Source organism: Cibotium barometz, chromosome 37 (genome assembly GCF_041138505.1).
Source record: "Cibotium barometz isolate CiBa-2024 chromosome 37, ASM4113850v1, whole genome shotgun sequence".
Classification (NCBI taxonomy): Eukaryota; Viridiplantae; Streptophyta; class Polypodiopsida; order Cyatheales; family Cibotiaceae; genus Cibotium; species Cibotium barometz.
The window spans coordinates 2,919,733-2,937,662 of NC_141082.1; the positions used below are offsets into that span (position 1 = coordinate 2,919,733).

Here is a 17,930-nt window from a genome sequence, read left to right on the forward strand (position 1 = left end):
GCACTGCACAGCAAATTTGGGGTCCTGTAGCCCAACTTATGGGCAAATTGAGTGACCGAGACATGCATGTGACTTAGGGGGCAGTTGCTTGGCTCTCCTAGTCTGGTTCGCAGCTTTTTTATGAGGGCAATGGTACAGATTCTGCTATTTTCATTTGTAGAGGTATTGCCCAGCATGGTTTATTGCAGGATGTTCCTCACTCTCATTATACACCGCCTTAGAGAGAGGATTGACACCAGTTGGGAAATTATTGCCAGTATTACAGCATGGCAGATCTGGAGAGCTAGATGCACGGAGGCTATTGAGGGTGTCTAGATTTTTGGGTCTTAGTGCATTAGTACTATATGGGGTGATATCATCCACACTCTTATGGCTACTTGGGCTCGCATTCAGGGGTCCTCTCATTCTACGCAGGCAAGCGTGTGATATTTATGCGGGAATGGGACCATGGCATCTTCTTTCTACCACAGGTCTTACATGGCATCATGATGCTCCTCAGTGGTTGAAATCACCTTACATATTGTAAGTGGTTGAGATCACCTTACATATTGGGGTGATTCTAATCTCTTCCGGCTTATAGCTGTGATTGTTGTATGTTTTTCTCATGCTTAATAGAAGTCTCTTTCTTTTATTTACTTTTTTTTAAAAAAAAAACTATCGCCCTAGATGCACTACCTGTATTTGTGCAAGGACGGTCCCTTAGTCATAACCGCTACACTAGGAGACCTTTGGTATCGCATTACCCATGCAAGCTCTTTTTTGGAGACAGTGGGAGATCCAACTGGGAGAGACACATCTCCATGTTTTGGTTCCTCAAACACTGTAGACTGCTCCCCCCCCAACCTTCCCTCACATTCAAGCTTGAAGCTCCATAGTTTGTAAGTGTTAAAAAAAAAACGTATTTTATCGTATGGTATCCCAAAATTTCATATCGTACCAAAAATTCCCATACGGTATCATATTTTCGTACTGTGACAACTATGGTTTTTTCATAAACTAATAGAAGGATCTTTTTCCCACAAAAAAAAAAGGGGGAGGTGATTGGATTTACAGCCCATGTTTTATCTTCTCGGATGCAAAGCACCGACCACCCACTTCGCCCTTGGTGAGATCTCTTCTGCAAGGCTGGGATTGCATGAGGAGCTTCTTGCTTCATATTCCTCCACAGTCAGTTGAGGAGGCTTACAGGCAGCCCATTGTGTGGAATGACTTGATCTTGGATGAATCTGGTAAACCTCTTGGAGCAGCCACGCATATCAAGTGGACTGCCTAGGTGACTCTTCTCCCCTCATCAGTGTTGGATTAGAAGAGGCTCATGAGTCTCATGGAGGATGAGAGAATGCTTCGCACCCAACTATTAAGAGGCACCAATCAGTCTCTAAGCGAGTGGAGAAGTTTCAAGAAGCTTCCCTAGGGACTCGCAAAGAGCAAATAGTCCTCACCATCGACTCAGCCATTCCCCCCCCCCCCCCGCCCCCAATGGACGGGAGCTTTCATCGGCCACAACATCCCTCTGGCGGTTCTTGGATCAGATGGAGGTCCAGCTCTCATTTTCTCGGTCAGATGCCATGTGCATCTGACCCGCTCCTCAGCAGAGGACTTTAGTGGTGGCTCACTTTAACGGGTCCAGATCATCGGCTTCCATGAGCACCGCTGGAACATTGACCCCAGGTAGCTTGAGACAGGTCCTAGAGATTCTGGCTATGGGAGAGCCTTGTGTACTCATGGTACCAAGCCATCTTCTCCCCATTGGGTCAGCTTTTGGGCAAGTCCTACAGGTGCCCCCTATCCCTGCCTTGCCGACCTTTCCCGCCCAAGTGGTCACTGCCTTGGCGGGTGTGGTTCCCACGGTTATGGTGCTTGCTCGTGACAATGAGCTTTTTGAGGACTTCATGCTACTTCTGGGACCTAACGGTCTGTTGAAACAACGTATGGAGATTGCAGGTTGGCCTGACCAATGATGTGTTTGTCACAAGCAGGGTACTTTGCTCAGGATTGCCCTAGGGCTAGGGGTTGTAGGAGACGGTGCAAACGCGTCTCTCAGGCGACACAGACTAAGACTCCGTCTCAGCCAGCGTTCTGCCAGGAGTGGCATGTCGTCCCTCATGGCCAATGTACATGGCATGCAAGATCATGAAGATGCACACCAAGACATGTCGCCATCTCAAGAGGCTTTGCACGATGTACAGTATGATTATCTGATCATGATGCCTTGCAAGGCGCTTATGCGCAGACACTGCTGAGTGACTTCCCCCTCTTTCAGCATTATGAGAGGCGGGTATAGACACCGGCTAAGCGTTTGCTTAGGTCCAGGGTCAAAACCACATCTTTACCATGAGGATTGCCTCATGAAATGTCCAGGGCCTCGGAGGGCTTCCCACCCGCAGGAAAAAACAATAAAAATGTAGTTTGCAAAAGAGCTGAATACAGAGTATAAAGAAAGAAACTTGCATAATTTGACCTCAATGTAAGATCCTATAATTGTGCCAAGGTAGCTTGATCTCAAAGTAAGAGCCAAAAAATGGAGGTTGTGTGTGCAAATAATTGGAAAAATCTTAAAAGAAATTGAGCACTAGACCATTTCTACACGTAAATCATATGGATTGTTCTGTGTCCATATTACATGCCAGCTGGTAATTGACTCAATAGAGCCCAGGTTCCTACTCATTCACGCTATATTACTTTTTCTTGTGGGGAAAATAAAAGCTTTGAGTTGGTTACAGGTTTCTTCATCATAGAAATATCCTCGAGGTTACTTGGCTTCTTGGATTCTATTCGTGGATATTCGTAGATGACCATGGTCATCAAGAAATGGTGCATGTTCTTGCTATAAATTGTAGAGAATGCATGTCAACTTTTAATCCAAAAAAAAAAGCATTCTGTTAAACTTCTCGCACAAAATGAGAAAACATTTTTGATAAAACAGGCACCTGGGATACATCCTGTAACTGCTCACCACCCTTCTTATATGGCATTGAATTTGACCCCCACATTTGGGACCCGGGCAAACAAGGAAAACTCGCACGTCTGATATGTCTGGAATAAGAGGCATTAGGCTGCAGTGCTGCCTGCCTTGACAGCATTTTGGTTCATAAACTGGTGTGATACCTTGTTCCAATAGCTTTTGTTCAAGCGGCCCTTTCTAGAATTGTCAATGATTGAGCATTAAGGATGACTATTTAGTCCAATTTGTAGAGAGATAGCATTAATAATGACTGGAATTACAGGATTCCAATGTTCAACAAAACAAATGAACTGTGTGAATTTGGTGTAGTCTTGGTATATCCATTTCTTCGGCATGTCACAATCATGGAAAGACCAATGCAGCCTTGTAGTTACCTTGGATTGAAGATAAAGGTGCCCTGATTCCAACATATCTAAGGTGTTTTCTCCCATGGCTGTATACTGTTATACAAAAAAAAAATGATCAATGCTTAGTAAAACAACAAAGTAGGTGACGTTGACTTAATAGGTTCTCATCTCCTTAAACCACAACAGTTTATCATATTCAAGAAGTATGTGTTGTGAAGTCCATAATCTACCTTGCAAAATCGGCTCCGCAGACTGTCCCGTAGAGGGGGTTCAAGTGATCTTTCCTTTGTTCTAGCTGACTCTCTACTTGAGTTAGGCAATGAGATAGAGTCTCTACTTATCAAATCCATGTTAATATGTCATAATAGTATCTTGAGATATGAATTAGAAGAAGAACGAATTTTCTAGAAGCAGCCCAAACTTAAAAATCCTTAAAATGCTTTTTCTGTTTATCTTACATCTTCTAGAAGAGCCCAATAAAGAGAATACGCAACAGATTTTTTTCTTGTTTTCTTGGTGACAAACCTCTTTAAATCACAAAATAGAGTCCTTTTATAAGGACTCTCAAAAAATGATTGGTGATGATGGAGCCAAACACAAACACAATAACTCCATACAATACAAGGCAATGTCTAACAAGAAGGGGTTGTCTCCCCAAACACTAGACTGTGCAGCTCATAAGTTGATGGAGGTCCCAGTATGGACGGTATCTGACCATCTAACTGTTAATTGACTAGTCACTAAACATATATGGTCTCCAAGCCCTCAATGGCCCCTACAGCAAGATCTCTCTATCATACCGCCAAACTCGAAGGAATCTTCCAAGTAATGTCCATTGCATGATTATCATGTGCTTAGAGGACATAACTGTGCTTGCTTTATTGATGCGGCTAGGATTATAACTATCAAGACACTATAAAGTGACTTTAGGACACTGCTTTTATCATTGGTGCTTTCTCATACATTGCAAAACCGTTCCTGTATTTGCAACAGGATTTAAGGCAAGTCCAGGTCAGTATTTTCTACTCAGTATCATCTAGGAGTCTTACTTAGAGTTCTTATAACTGAAAGACAATCAGTTTATTGTACTTTTTAGTTTCATTTAGTTGTTCTCTTTGATGAGACACCAACTTCAGATGTACTCTCAGTTTTGGTCTCATAGGCCATTCATTATGGCCTCTTAGAGACGTTAATATATCATTTCATTTCTCTATATCGTTACCTTGCTGCTTTGTGGACTTCTGCAAAGCCTTCGATAACATACCACGTGCCAGGCTTATGCACAGATTGCATGACATTGAGGTACCCGAGGATATGCAATGGGGGATATATGCTTTGTATGAGTCTGTGATGACAGGCAGAGTCCGAGCTCCAGGCGGACTATCTGATAGGGTGACCAGCACGATAGGGGTGAAGCAGGGATGCCCGCTATCGCCCACCCTCTTTGGACTGTACATTGATGCGGTCTCTGATTATGTAGACAAATTGGGAGGCCCAAGGGCATGCCTGGCAGGGGTGTTGATACCCATCTTGTTATATGCTGATGATATTGTCCTAATCTCAGACTCTCCGGAGGGATTACAGAGACACCTGGATGCATTACAGGCTTTCTGTGTGGATAGAGATCTGACAGTGAACCTTGGGAAAACCAAGGTTATGGTGTTTAACACCACACAGGCATGGGTGACGAGATCAGAGCCTCAGTTCACTTTCCGAGGGAAGCCGATAGAGTATGCCAGGTCATATGTCCATTGTCTACTTGGGAGTTACTTTCACAGGACCGCGTTTCTCCCTGAAGGAGGCAGCAACAGCAAGATTAGCTCTAGGGCATTCAGCCTTGGGGGCACTTGAGAGGCAGTGTGCACACATACAGTTTCAGGAGCCACGCACCAAATTGTGGCTATTTGATACGCTTGTCACACCGACCCTCCTGTACGGAGCTCCAATTTGGGGGCCCAGTATACATCACAGATCTCAGAGAGGGACAGATGAGGGATGGAGGCAAATGGAGAGACCACTGATTATGATGATTGCCCGCATGATTCGGAGCAAATCAGCAGTACCACATGAGATTGTTCGGGCTGAGTTGGGTGCCCCACCAGTAGTAACCGAGGCCCTATTCTAGGCAGTTACTTTTTTATAGCGGCTATGGGAGCTCCCTCAGCAGAGGTACTCCCGATTGGCGTTGACCTCATCCATACAGTTGGTAGCGGATGGAGATACTCATTGCTGGTAGGCTCAGATGAGATAATGGTTTGACCTACATGGTTTGCGGATAGAGGCACTACCACCCTTTCAGTACAGTCTGGATTGTCCATTAGAGATTGCGGTTTGGAACTGCAATGGCACCTTGAGGACAGATGCAGGTCTGTTCGAGGAGACATTTAGAGGGAGAGACTTGGTCTTATACACAGAGACTCATCAGTGCCAGGGGAGTGGGCTTTCAAAGGTGAGAGGATACAGATGGGAGTCTGTTCACCGCCCACACCCACGCATAGTAGGGGGTACCCGAGGGTTGGGAGGGGTGGCTTTATTATATAGGGAGGAGCTTCAACATGTGATACACGTGATCGGACCAGATGAGGCCGCACAGTTATTGTGGGTGAGGATCTAGACAGAGGGCCTGAGACATCTACCTTGCAGTGTGTTACTTTGCATTCTCCAATTCTAAATATGCCACCCATGGAGAGTCCCCGTACCTACCCCTTTATGGTGACATTATGAAGTTTTCCGGTCTAGGGGACATCCTCCTGGCTGGAGACTTCAATGCCCGCACCGCAGGTGCACAGGTACCCTTCTTTGAGACAAATGATCCCATGTACCAAGAGATTGACATGATGGGTACAGATCTGGAGCGGACATCACAGGATACAGCAGCCCGCACAGACTACGGAGAGTATCTCTTAGCCCTCGGCGGGGCTCATAGGCTAGCCATTTATAATGGCCTGGCTAGATGGCCTAGATCCAACTCCTTCACCTCCTACCCCTTCGAACATGGAGCTAGTACAGTGGACTACCTAATGGGATCCCTCTCTTTGATCCAACTCATTTTGGAGTTTACCATCTCTCCTCGCCCCATTGGTGTTGCAGCCGACCATGCATACCTGGCCTTCTCACTCACATGCCGATACACCATGCAACCACCTGCTTTTCCCCATCACCGTCCGAGATACCACTTCACCAGAGAGACCTCTTCCATCTACTCTGATCACGTCTACCGCATCCTCTCCGACCTCGACCCCCACATCCCACTTGATGAGCTTACTACACACCTCTCAGCCACCCTCCATACGTCCGCTGCAGCCGCCTTCCCACACTCCAGAGCCACCCCTATATCACCAGGAGGGACTGTCCCATAGAATAGCTGGTACGACGAGGAATGTCGTGATACCCGAGCCCGTCTACATTGGGAGATGGCACTAGGATCCATCACTCACCAGTAGGCGCGAGTGATCTTTCGATGTCTCACACGGAGAAAGAAGAGAGCCTACCTAGCAAGGCTTGAGCAAGAGCTATACCAGCTATTTCTTGGGAGGGACCGTAAGGAGGCCTAGGATCATCGCCTTCCAACTCCGATTACTTCACCCAGAACCTGGCACACCTATGCCACCTCTCTCTACCATGTCTCCGAGTAGCCACTTCTCCCCCATCCACCCGAACCTCGTCCCCCACACTCTTCCTTCTTTCACCTCAGCATGGTGAGAGATGCTATTGACAGGATGCAGACTGGGAGAGCACAGGATCATGATGGACTCCTCACCGAGCATTTCTCCCATGCTAGAGACACGCTAGCCCCTTTACTGGTTCACATGTTTAACAAGGCTTTATGTGAAGGCTTCCCCATCAGCTGGTCATCGAATACTATTGTACCTATCTTGAAAGCAGGTGACCCCATGGACCCCAACAACTATAGGACTATCATGATTGGTCACACCTTGGCCAAGATTTATGGTTCGATTTTGGAGAGGAGCAGAGACTCAAAGCACTGGGGCAGGCAGGCTTTAGGAGAGGGCACTCCACACTAGATCATATCTTTACACTACGGGGGATCATTGAGGAGGGGAGAGCTCACGTGCAGTGAATATACTGCTGCTTTGTGGATTTCCGCAAAGCTTTTGATACTGTCCCACGGGCCAGAATGATGAGGAGACTGCAGGATATGGGAGTGCCAGCAGAGATACTGTGGGGGATCATTACACTCTATGAGTCAGTCATCACAGGCAGAGTACGGGCTCCAGGAGGTGACTCAGAGATCATACACAGCACTATTGGGGTGAAGCAAGGCTGCCCCTTGTCTCCTACTCTATTTGGTCTATACATTGACGAGATCTCGGATTACATAGACAGACAGGGAGGACCAGGAGCACATTTGGTAGGAGTCCTGACATCGATCCTCTTGTATGCAGATGATATTGTTCTTATTTCTGATTCACCAGAGGGGCTGCGGAGGCATTTGGATGCATTACAGGCCTTTTGCGAGGACCGGAACCTTACTGTGAACCTTGGAAAGACCAAGGTCATGATCTTTAACACCTCCTCACAGTGGATAAGTAGATCTGCAATACAGTTTACAGATAGTGGAGAGCTTGTGGAGTATGTTAACTCGTATGTATACCTTGGGATCACTTTTGCTGGACCTGAGTTCTCGATGCGGAAGGCAGCCGACGCTAGATTGATGAGGGGATATGCAGCCCTTGGCTCGCTATAGAGGCAATGCTCACAGATACAGTTTCAGGAGCCGAGGACTAAGCTTTGGCTATTTGATACTCTAGTTACACCTGCAGTACTGTATGGTGCCCCCATCTGGGGTCCTAGCTTATACCATAGGAGGAGACAAAGGAAAGAGCCAGCCGAGATAGATACAAAGGAGGTATATGATGGGTGGAAGCCGATGGAGAGGCCCCTAGTGGCGATGATCTCACGCATGATTAGGAGTAAACCATCAGTGCCGCCGCATGAGATTGTGCGGGCAGAGATGGGGGATGCACCGATAGTGACAGAGGGTCTATTCCAGACAATCGCATACTGGCATAGGCTATGGGAGCTTCCACTTGATAGATACCCCCGGCTAGCCTTGGAGTCCTCGACACAGTTGACACTTGAGGGAGATACAGAGAACTGGTATGCACAGGTAGGCACTTGGTTTGGCATGCACGGTATGCAGATGGAGGCACTCCCCCCTTCTTGTACAGCATAGAGGCCCCGTCATTTGCTCTCAGCCGCACAGAGCGGAACAAGGTTATCAAGAAGGACATTGTCAGACTAGATACTCAGAGGACATGGAGTTCACCTAGTCGTCCACTGGGGACAAAGATGGCCTTCTACAGAGATCACCTCCTATGCATGACAGAGGATGGGTTCATCATCCGTCCACGCTACATGGACATACACCTATCCTTTGGGGTGAGATGTGCGATCGGCCAGATCCGCACCTCGTCCCAACAGCTAAGAGTGGAGACTGCCAGAGATGGGCCTAGGGCGGTTGCACCAGAGGACAGGATATGCCAACTCTGTTACACAGAGCCCAAGACAGAGGACCATTACACATGCCGATGCCCCGTGTACTATAAGATTCGGAGAGGTTCCACTGCCTCTTCCAAGCTGGGTTCGGACCACTTTCCAGGATCATGGACTTCCCGGATCAGAGATGCTTGGGACTTTTTCTTCTAGAGCTCCATAGACACAGGAAGTCCTTAGTGAGATCCAGATCAGCTGTCGAGGACCAGCACAAAGAGCTCTCACTGACTTCTTCCATACCAGCACTCTGAGGGCCGATCCACCCATCATACCCAGACCACAGGCTAGTGTAGGAACTCGGTCGAGAGGTGTGACACTCGACAGAGTCACTGAGTTATGTAGAGCTCCATGCCCTACACCCCATGGCCCTCGCCCACGGCCACGCCACCACAGGAAGATCCGGGCCATCATCTCCCATCATCGCAAGACCTTCTCGCACCAGCTTAGTTTTACCACCTTGAGCACCATGTCACAGCGGCCCATGAGGGATGTATTAAGGTGATATGGGAGCTCTCTCCTCATGTACCTAGATCAGATTTTAAAGTTCTAGATTTTTGTTATCTTTCTTTATTACTATTTTGTACCCAGGATTATGTACTTCATGGATATGATGTAACCTTTTGGTCTCATAGGTCATTTTGGCCTTTTGAAGACGTTAATACAACTTTCTTTCTTTCTCTCCCTCCCTCTCTCTCTCTTTTTTTGGAGGGGTTGGCTGCAGCTGCATGCGTGTATGTTTTTTGGTGTGGGAAGGCTGACGGGCTGGGCTGAACAGTACGCTTCTCTGGCTTCCTTTCTCATTGGTGGAAGGCAGCTGCAGGGAGGAAGCGCACAGCCCTTTCTCTCTCTTGGCGAGCTGAAGGCAGCTGCAGGAGAGGAAGCGCACAGCTCTCTCTCTTCCTCTTGGCAAGCCGCCGGTGGGCTGGACTACAGGAGGGCAGAAACGCAGGACCGAGCAGGCTCCTCATGCTCTCTCTCTCTCTCTCTCTATATATATATATATATATATATCTCATGCATTGAGGACATCACAGTTGGTGGATCTCGGCCCATTGGGGTAGTAGTGGATCATGCATTGTTGACATTGACCATCTCTTTTCACTTTACCACAGCTCAGAGGACACGAGGGGCAGATCACACTCGATATACTTTTACTTCAGAGACTGATGCTGTCTACACAGATGGGATTTATAGACGTCTGTACACAGAGGAGCCAGGGAGACCTTTGGAGGAGCTGACCCATATACTGACAGAGACTTTACAGGATGCAGCGAGAGAGGCATATCCACATACTCAGCCTGGACAGAGACAGCGTTCTGGGTGTATGCCCCAGAACAGCTGGTATGATGAGGAGTGCAGAGAGACAAGAGCCCGACTGCAGCGGGAGGTTGCTTTTGGAGCACTACTCACCGACAGTCACGTATTGCCTTCCGGCGCCTTGTGCGAAGGAAGAAGCGGGCCTTCCTTGCTCAGCTAGAGCAGGAATTATACCAGCTGTTCTTGAGCCAGGATTTGAGGCAGGCTTGGCGTTTGTTTCATGAGTCCTCCCCTGCTTTGGCCATCACTTCTACAAAGGTCTGGGGTAGTTATGCAGCATCTCTATATACAGTTCCTGGACAGACACCTTTTCCTGACCCGCCAGCACCATGCCCACAGACATGTACTTTCTTTACCGCAGAGATGGTAAGGAAGGCCATTGATAGGATGAAGACTGGGAGAGCATATGATCATGATGGATTGGTCACTGAGCACTTTATTCATGTGAGAGACATGCTGGCAGAGCTTCTAGCAATGATGTTCAATCGTGCTATGTACGAAGGCTTACCCGAGACTTGGAGTATGTCCACCATCGTGCCTATCTTCAAGTCAGGGGACCCTATGGAGCCAGGGAATTATCGCACTATTATGATTGGTCACACGCTAGCACGATTGTATGCATCGATTCCTGAGCAGCAGTTGAGTAGATGGGCAGAGAGAGAGGGCATTCGAGCAGAGGGACAGGCAGGGTTCAGGAGAGGTTTCTCTACTCTTGACCACATCTTGACTCTACGGGCCATTATTGAGGAGGGCAGGTCGCATGGGCGACGGATTTATTGTAGCTTTGTGGACTTCCGCAAAGCATTTGATACAGTGCCCAGAGCCAAATTGATGAGGCGATTACAGGAGATGGGGGTACCCACAGAGCTCATATGGGGGATTATGGCTTTATATAGATCAGTTGCACGACAGGTACGCACCCCAGAGGGGGTCTCTACTTTGGTTCACTCCACTATAGGAGTGAAGCAAGGTTGCCCGTTATCTCCTTCATTGTTTGGTATGTATGTGGATGAGGCTTCTGACTACATTGAGAGATTGGGGGACAGAGGAGCCCAGCTAGCAGGTACATGGATCCCACTATTGTTATATGCTGATGATATTGTGGTGATCTCTGACTCCCCTGAGGGTATGCAGCGTCATCTGGATGCTTTACATGAGTTTGCACATGATAGTGGATTGTCTGTCAACCTTGGCAAAACCAAGGTTATGGTGTTTAACACCACGCCACAGTGGATTAGGCGATCAGCTCCCACATTTACATATGGGCAAGAGATTGTGCAGTATACAGATGCATATACATATCTTGGGGTAGTATTCAGTGGGCCAGTGTTTTCGATGAGGAGAGCAGCAGAGACTAGATTGACTAGAGCACATGCAGCCCTGGGTGGTTTGGAAAGGATGTGTTCGCAGGTTCAGTTTCAGGAACCTCGAATGAAACTTTGGCTTTTTGACACTCTAGTGACATCAGCTATGCTTTATGGAGTGCAGATATGGGGACCTTGAGTGGGCCATCACAGCGCAAGCGGGTGGAGAGGTATGGAGAGGCCTTTGGTATCTATGATTGCTAGGATTATTAGAGCCAAGGCCGTGGTACCTCATGAGATTATTCGAGCAAAGCTGGCGGCTGCCCCTCTGGTGATTGAGGCTCTTACGAGATCAGTCTCCTACATACATGATGGCTTGTGGGATCTCCCCCGAGATAGATATGCGCGCCTCGCCCTGGAGTCCTCCCGACAGTTAGCTTTACAGGGAGACACGGCTTGTTGGTATGGATAGATGACATCTTGGTTCCAGGCACATGGTTTTAGCATGGAGAGATTGCCTCCCTTCCAGTATTCTCTGGAGGCACCCTCTCTCACTCTCACACGGACAGAGATTACCAGACTCATCCATCGGGATTTAGTTCAGCTAGACATTAGGAGGACATGGATATAGCCGACTGAGGAGCTGGGCACGAAGATGGCTTTCTACAGAGAGCATTTTCTTCAGCTCACAGCAGATGGTTTTGTGATCACACCCAGTTACATGGATGTACACTTGTCTCATCCAGTACAATGTACTATTGGTCAGATTGGCACATCCTCACACCAGCTTGAGATTGAGATTGGCCGATATAGAGGTATACCAGCTAAGGCCAGGTTATGCCAAGTATGCCATGGGGAGCCAGAGACAGAGCTGCATTATATATGCCATTGTACTGCATACTATGAGATACGTGGTCGTTTCCACTGTTTATTCAAAGAGGGTTTTGGACCACTTTCTAGAGTCATGGGATACCAGGACCAGAGGTGTTTGGGATTGTTCTTGCTTGAGCTGCGGAGATATAGAGATAGCCTACTTAGGCGCACAGAGAGCCAAACTCAGAGGCACATTACAGACTTCTTTAGTCCAACCATCACTGCGCCATATGGACCACAGCAGCAACAGGACATGGATACCGCCCACACCAGCGGTACACTGATTGATCGTGCGATTGAGCTTGGGTGGCCAGACGCCCACGACTACGGAGGAGGGCATCCCAGCATAGACGGAGGTTGCAGTAGCGGATTCGGATTATTCTTGCGAGACATGCGGGACACCCAGTCAGGGTGCTGACCACAGAGGATATTGAGGAGATCCGCCAGCGTTCGATGCGGCACATATTATGAGATGGAGGCACCTCCATAGTGTACCCCCCGTCCCACATGATATTGTATCCCCTCATTGTACTCCACTCATCTCCATAGCGTACCCCCCCTCCCCTCACTATATTCACACCCTATAAGGGTTTGTGTTTACCTTCCAGTTCCAGTTTCATTTTCTAGGTGCCAGTAGTATCATCTTTATTTTTCATTTTCTGGTTTTTTATCCAGACATTGTATCAGATTCACCATGATGTAACTTTTTGGTCTCATAGGTCATTATGGCCTTTTGAAGACGTTAATATAACATTTCGTTTCTCTCTCTCTCTCTCTCTCTCTCTCTCTCTCTCTCTCTCTCTCTCTATTTCAGCCCTCCTTTATTGAAGAGCTGAAAACCATCAAGGAACAAATGAGGATCATTCGAGAGGAGGAGGAGCAACATAAAGAGAAGACATCTTCATGGGTGGAGGTGATCACAAAGACACAAAAGAAAATGGACGAGGCGGAGAAATGGATCGAGGTCGCCAAGAAAGGGAAAGGTAAAGAATCGCCACCCATCCCCACTCCCACCATCATCAACATGACCCTTGAAGAGGAGCAAAGGAGGAAGACCCGGGCCTTACATGTACGAGTGTCCGGTATAAAAGACCGTGATGATGCGGAAGGGGAAACCAAGGAGCTCTTCTCTATGATGGGCATTGAAGCCACGCACACAAAAGCATGGAGAGTGGGAAAGAAGAGAGAAGGTAGTGGCGAATCTTCTAAGGAGAGAGCACTTATCATTCGTTTCCCCTCCATTAAAACGAAGAGGGACTTCTCGAAGAGACGTCCTACACTCAAGAAGACGGGAATATTTCTTGGAGATGACCTCACACTCTCGCAACTTGCCCACATGAAAGAAGTTATGCCCGAGATAAGGGCAGCCCAAGAGAAAGGGAAAGTGACCTTCTATAGAGATGGTAGAGTGGTGATTATGGAGAGGCACTCTTTATGACGGCGCGAGACCTATGGGACTACACTCAAAGTTGCTACTTGGAACTGTAATGGATCTCTACGCCTTGATGTAGGGGCTTCTGAGGATAGTTTCACTGGGAGGGACATCATCTTCTACTCTGAGACGCATCAGGCTCCTGGACAGTCCATGCCACATGATGTTAGTGGATACCGATGGGAGACAGCTTGTAGACAGGAGACTCGTTCAGAGCATAGAGGACGGGGCTCAGGAGGAGTGGTAGTATTGTTTAGAGAGGAGCTACAGCCACTGATACATATAGCCCGCAAAGATGAGCAGGCTAGGTACATGTGGGTTAGACTGAGGGTAGAGACGAGTAGATATCTCTACATTGCTATATGCTATTTTGCTCCTAGTACATCAGTGTATGCATCACCTAGCGGGCAATCTCCCTTTTCTATTTCGGATGATGACATTTGGGAGTTCTCCAGGGATGGTACTTCACCTTTTCAATGAATGAGATGGCCTCCTTGAGACTCTTTGGAGATGGTAGATCGATAAGAGCCTTTGCCTTTGTAGGATCCACCTCAATGCCTTTGGAGAAAACCTTATGACCTGCTACCTCATTTAGGATCTCATCTTGAAATGGGAGAGGAAAGTGGTCCCTTTTTGTCGCCTTGTTGAGTGGACGATAGTCCACACACACCCTCCATTTGCCGTTCTTCTTGGGAGTGACCACGACGTGAGAGACCCACTCTGAATTTTCTACAGGATATATGAACCCCGCTGCTGGAAGCTTCCTCACCTCTTTGAGTAGTGCTTGCTCCTTGATGACTCCTAGTCTTCGTAGCTTTTGTGCCTCAGGTTTGGCTTCTGGCTTTAGCTCGATCTTGTGTTGAATGGCCTCTACGCCACGCACATCTGTGTAATCTTTAGCAAAAAACCTAGGAAATTTCCTTAGTACACATTTAAACTCCTCTCCTTCCTCCGATGTAAGCTTTTTTGAGAGCATAGCATTAAACATTTCTTCATCATGCACAATTTGGTCTTCTTGAGAGCCTATCTCCTCCAAACCTTAACAGGGTGTCTCTTTGTCTTTTGCTCTGAATCTTACCCCCATGACTTCAATGGAAGACTCCTCTTCAGTAGTGCTACTGCCGCTTTCTTCCTCTGAGGTGTCATCGGTCCAATCCTCCTCTGTTTCACCTTGAGAAGATTCTTCATTTATCTCCTCTCGTCGTTGCTCCTTCATGTCAAAGATAATCTTCTTACGATTTTCATTCCTGCAAATTAACTTTCCATTTTCCCAATCCTGCAAAGCTCGCATTCTCATTAGCCATGGTCTACCTAGGATAAATGGATAACCACTTCCCTTGGTAGACATAACATAAAAATCAACAACCTTCTTAATGCCAAAAAATTCCACAGAAACATTCTTACAAATCCCAAGACACTTTGCTTTGTTATTCTTTGTCATTTTCACCTTAATTTCAGGTGTTTCATGAATATGCATGCCTAGTCTTTGCATAAGGTCCTCTGTCATGATGCAAATTTGTGCACCCCCATCTACTAGACCCTTCTTAACTAGCCTTCCCTTGATGTAGCAATCTAATATAGGTGTAATGTCCTCATCCATCTCGGCTTGTGAAATTTTTACAACACGCACATTCTCTTTTGTTTTTCTCCTAGTGCTCACGGCCTTTCTCCTAGCTTGTCGACATAAAGCTAGAAATTGAGGCCACGAGATATCAGGACCCTTACCTCTCATGTCTTCCAAAAGGTTGTATTGAGCCATACCATGTCCAAGGGGGAAATCTTGGAGGTTTATACGACGTCGTCTCCTCTTGACTTCCTTGTTTTCCTTCACTTTCTTTCCTCGTCCATGGTCACTTTGTGATGCCACACCCTCCTTTTCCTTCTCTTTTCCATGCCCTCGTTTGATACCATTTGCTTCAATGTCTACCTCCTTGGCCTTTGTTACCTCTACCACATGTACATTTGGGTCCGGCAAGGGCGGCATTCCTTCCATTCCTCGTGGAGGTGGTCTTGTTGTATTGGGCCTTTGCAAAATCATCGATTGTTGTTGACTAGTGCCTTCACCTGCATTCATCACTGGATAATTCATGTTAGGCTTCCCTGGCTCCCCACGAGGCCAAGGACAATTATACATCCCAGGCCCTGACTCTCCGCAATTCCAACATTGCAAGAGTCGCCTAGGTCATGGCTCTCGTTCTTCAACCCTTTTGGCTTGGCCCTTCTGTTCCACAGCTTGTGCAAAGTGGATAGACAAGTTATTTAAAGACTGATTTAACTTTTCTATCACCTCGACTGTGACCTCAGGTAATTCTCTACGAGTGCAAGACTGTACCTCTTCCCTAGGCTTTGAATTATCAAAGATAAGCCCTCCCCTAGCATACACCTCATCTTTCGGAGTTTCTTGGTAGCTCCAGCCTCAGCAACATCAAATGTTGTGGGCTCTCCTGACTCTACTTGCAATTTTAGTGATGGGTACATCCTTCCAATAAATCTCTCCTTCTTCAAGAATTCTGCACCATCTCCAGGGTTGGGAAGACTACGCAACCAAAGAGTCCAAAGACGTAAGAATTCTTGCTTATAACTCAAGTAGTCCTCTAGATCCTTTTGCTTATGAGCAACTATTTCTTGCCATAGCTTTTGTGTGTTCAAAGGAGTGAAGTAATTGTCTCTAAAAAGTTGTATGACCCCCTTGTAATCTACTCGTGCATGTGCAAGTAGAGATTGAAACCAAGTGGAAGCATCTCTTCGTAGGACAAACTCAAACATGTCTAAGCACTCTTGGTCTCCTACCACTCTCTTTATGTGGAGTGCCATTCTAAAGTTTGATAAGAACAACTCGGCATCCTCACCGGGCTCTCCAAAGAATAAGGGGTAGCCACTCATTTGCCTAGTGGTATCCATGCTTAGAAAGAAGAAGCACAAATATGATTGCGTAAAGATCTTTCTTCACTCTCTTTCTCTCTCACTCTTTTTTTTTTTTCCAAAGTAGAATGAAAATGTAGACGTCAAAGCTTATGTCATAACGAATCAAAGGCAAAATAAATGGATTAACTGAGGCATTAATGGCTGCTACTTGCCTAGGTCCAAACATACGACGAATGACACGCTGAAATTGCAACTTACTACCAACAACTATGTGTATTTCTTGCCTAGCATAAGAAATTAGCCTACGGTATAAGTCTTCTTGATTCATAAAACTAAGCTAAAACAAGATGAAAATATGCACATCAAAGGAAATGGTATAATCTACAATGGGAAGTATGACAGGATTAGGTGATGCTAAAACCTCTCTTAGTCTTTCTGGACCAAAAAGAAGAACCATGCGTTGTTGGTAGAAAAATTTTCTATCAATGTAAACATTCACTCTAATGGAGCGCACCCAATGAAACTGGTTGAATCCCAAGAGGATTAGGAGGAGGTGGATTATTCATGAAAGATCACACAAAAGTATCAACTTTCTTTCTTAAAATATGATACCCAACAAGCACACAAGGAAATTTATGTGTTAAAGAGATCGATACACCTTAAATACCCATTCAAAAACTGCTCGTTCCTCAGTGGGGGCACCAAAATTGGGGCAGTCCGGGGCGGGCAACAAGAAGAGCGGCCTCTAAGCACTCCTCAAGGCTCCCGTGTTGCTCAATGGGCTTGGGGCACAACGCAACACAAACATAAGAACCCCAAAACCACACACTCAACAAGAAAAGGGGCACCACCTAGTTATGTGTGTGAACTAGGACACCAAAGATCTTTCCTTGTAGCCAATCAATACAAGCTAACCATATACATCAATCAAAAGGCACACACACCCTCAACAAACACTCATAACATATGATATTGTGTGTGCAGGAGACTAGCATAACACAAATAGATGCACACCAAACTTGGAGAAGAACTTAGAGAGACAATATAAGCTTGATTTTGTTGTCGGTATACACATGGTCTTAAGGTACGGGAGCCCTCTCACCATACAACCCTCTTACCATGGATTGAAAGGCAACAAATCAAAAACACGCCCTCAAGCCGCCAAGCATAAAATCACACCACAAAATACAAGGATCGAATTTACCTTAAATCAAACATCGGACCGCTTTGCTAAATCAACTTTGGAGATGTAGGAGTCCAAGATTTTGTACACAATTGCACCCAAACTACTAATCTTATTTATGCAACAA

General features: G+C 46.6%; 1 protein-coding gene across 3 annotated transcripts in view; it reads right to left on the reverse strand.

Moving 5' to 3' along the window:
• LOC147616843 (uncharacterized) overlaps positions 1-17,930 on the reverse strand; it is a 142,187-nt gene that overhangs the window by 83,603 nt on the left and 40,654 nt on the right. For 2 of the 3 annotated variants that reach the window (XM_086776480.1, XM_086776481.1), the window contains exons 5-7: positions 3,543-3,645; positions 3,340-3,405; positions 2,931-3,142 (exon numbers count right to left, since the gene is read on the reverse strand). In XM_086776480.1, coding sequence (XP_086632606.1) covers positions 2,931-3,142; positions 3,340-3,405; positions 3,543-3,645 — 381 coding nt within the window. The remainder of the gene's footprint in view (positions 1-2,930; positions 3,143-3,339; positions 3,406-3,542; positions 3,646-17,930) is intronic. The other variant, XM_086776482.1, reaches the window with a different exon arrangement.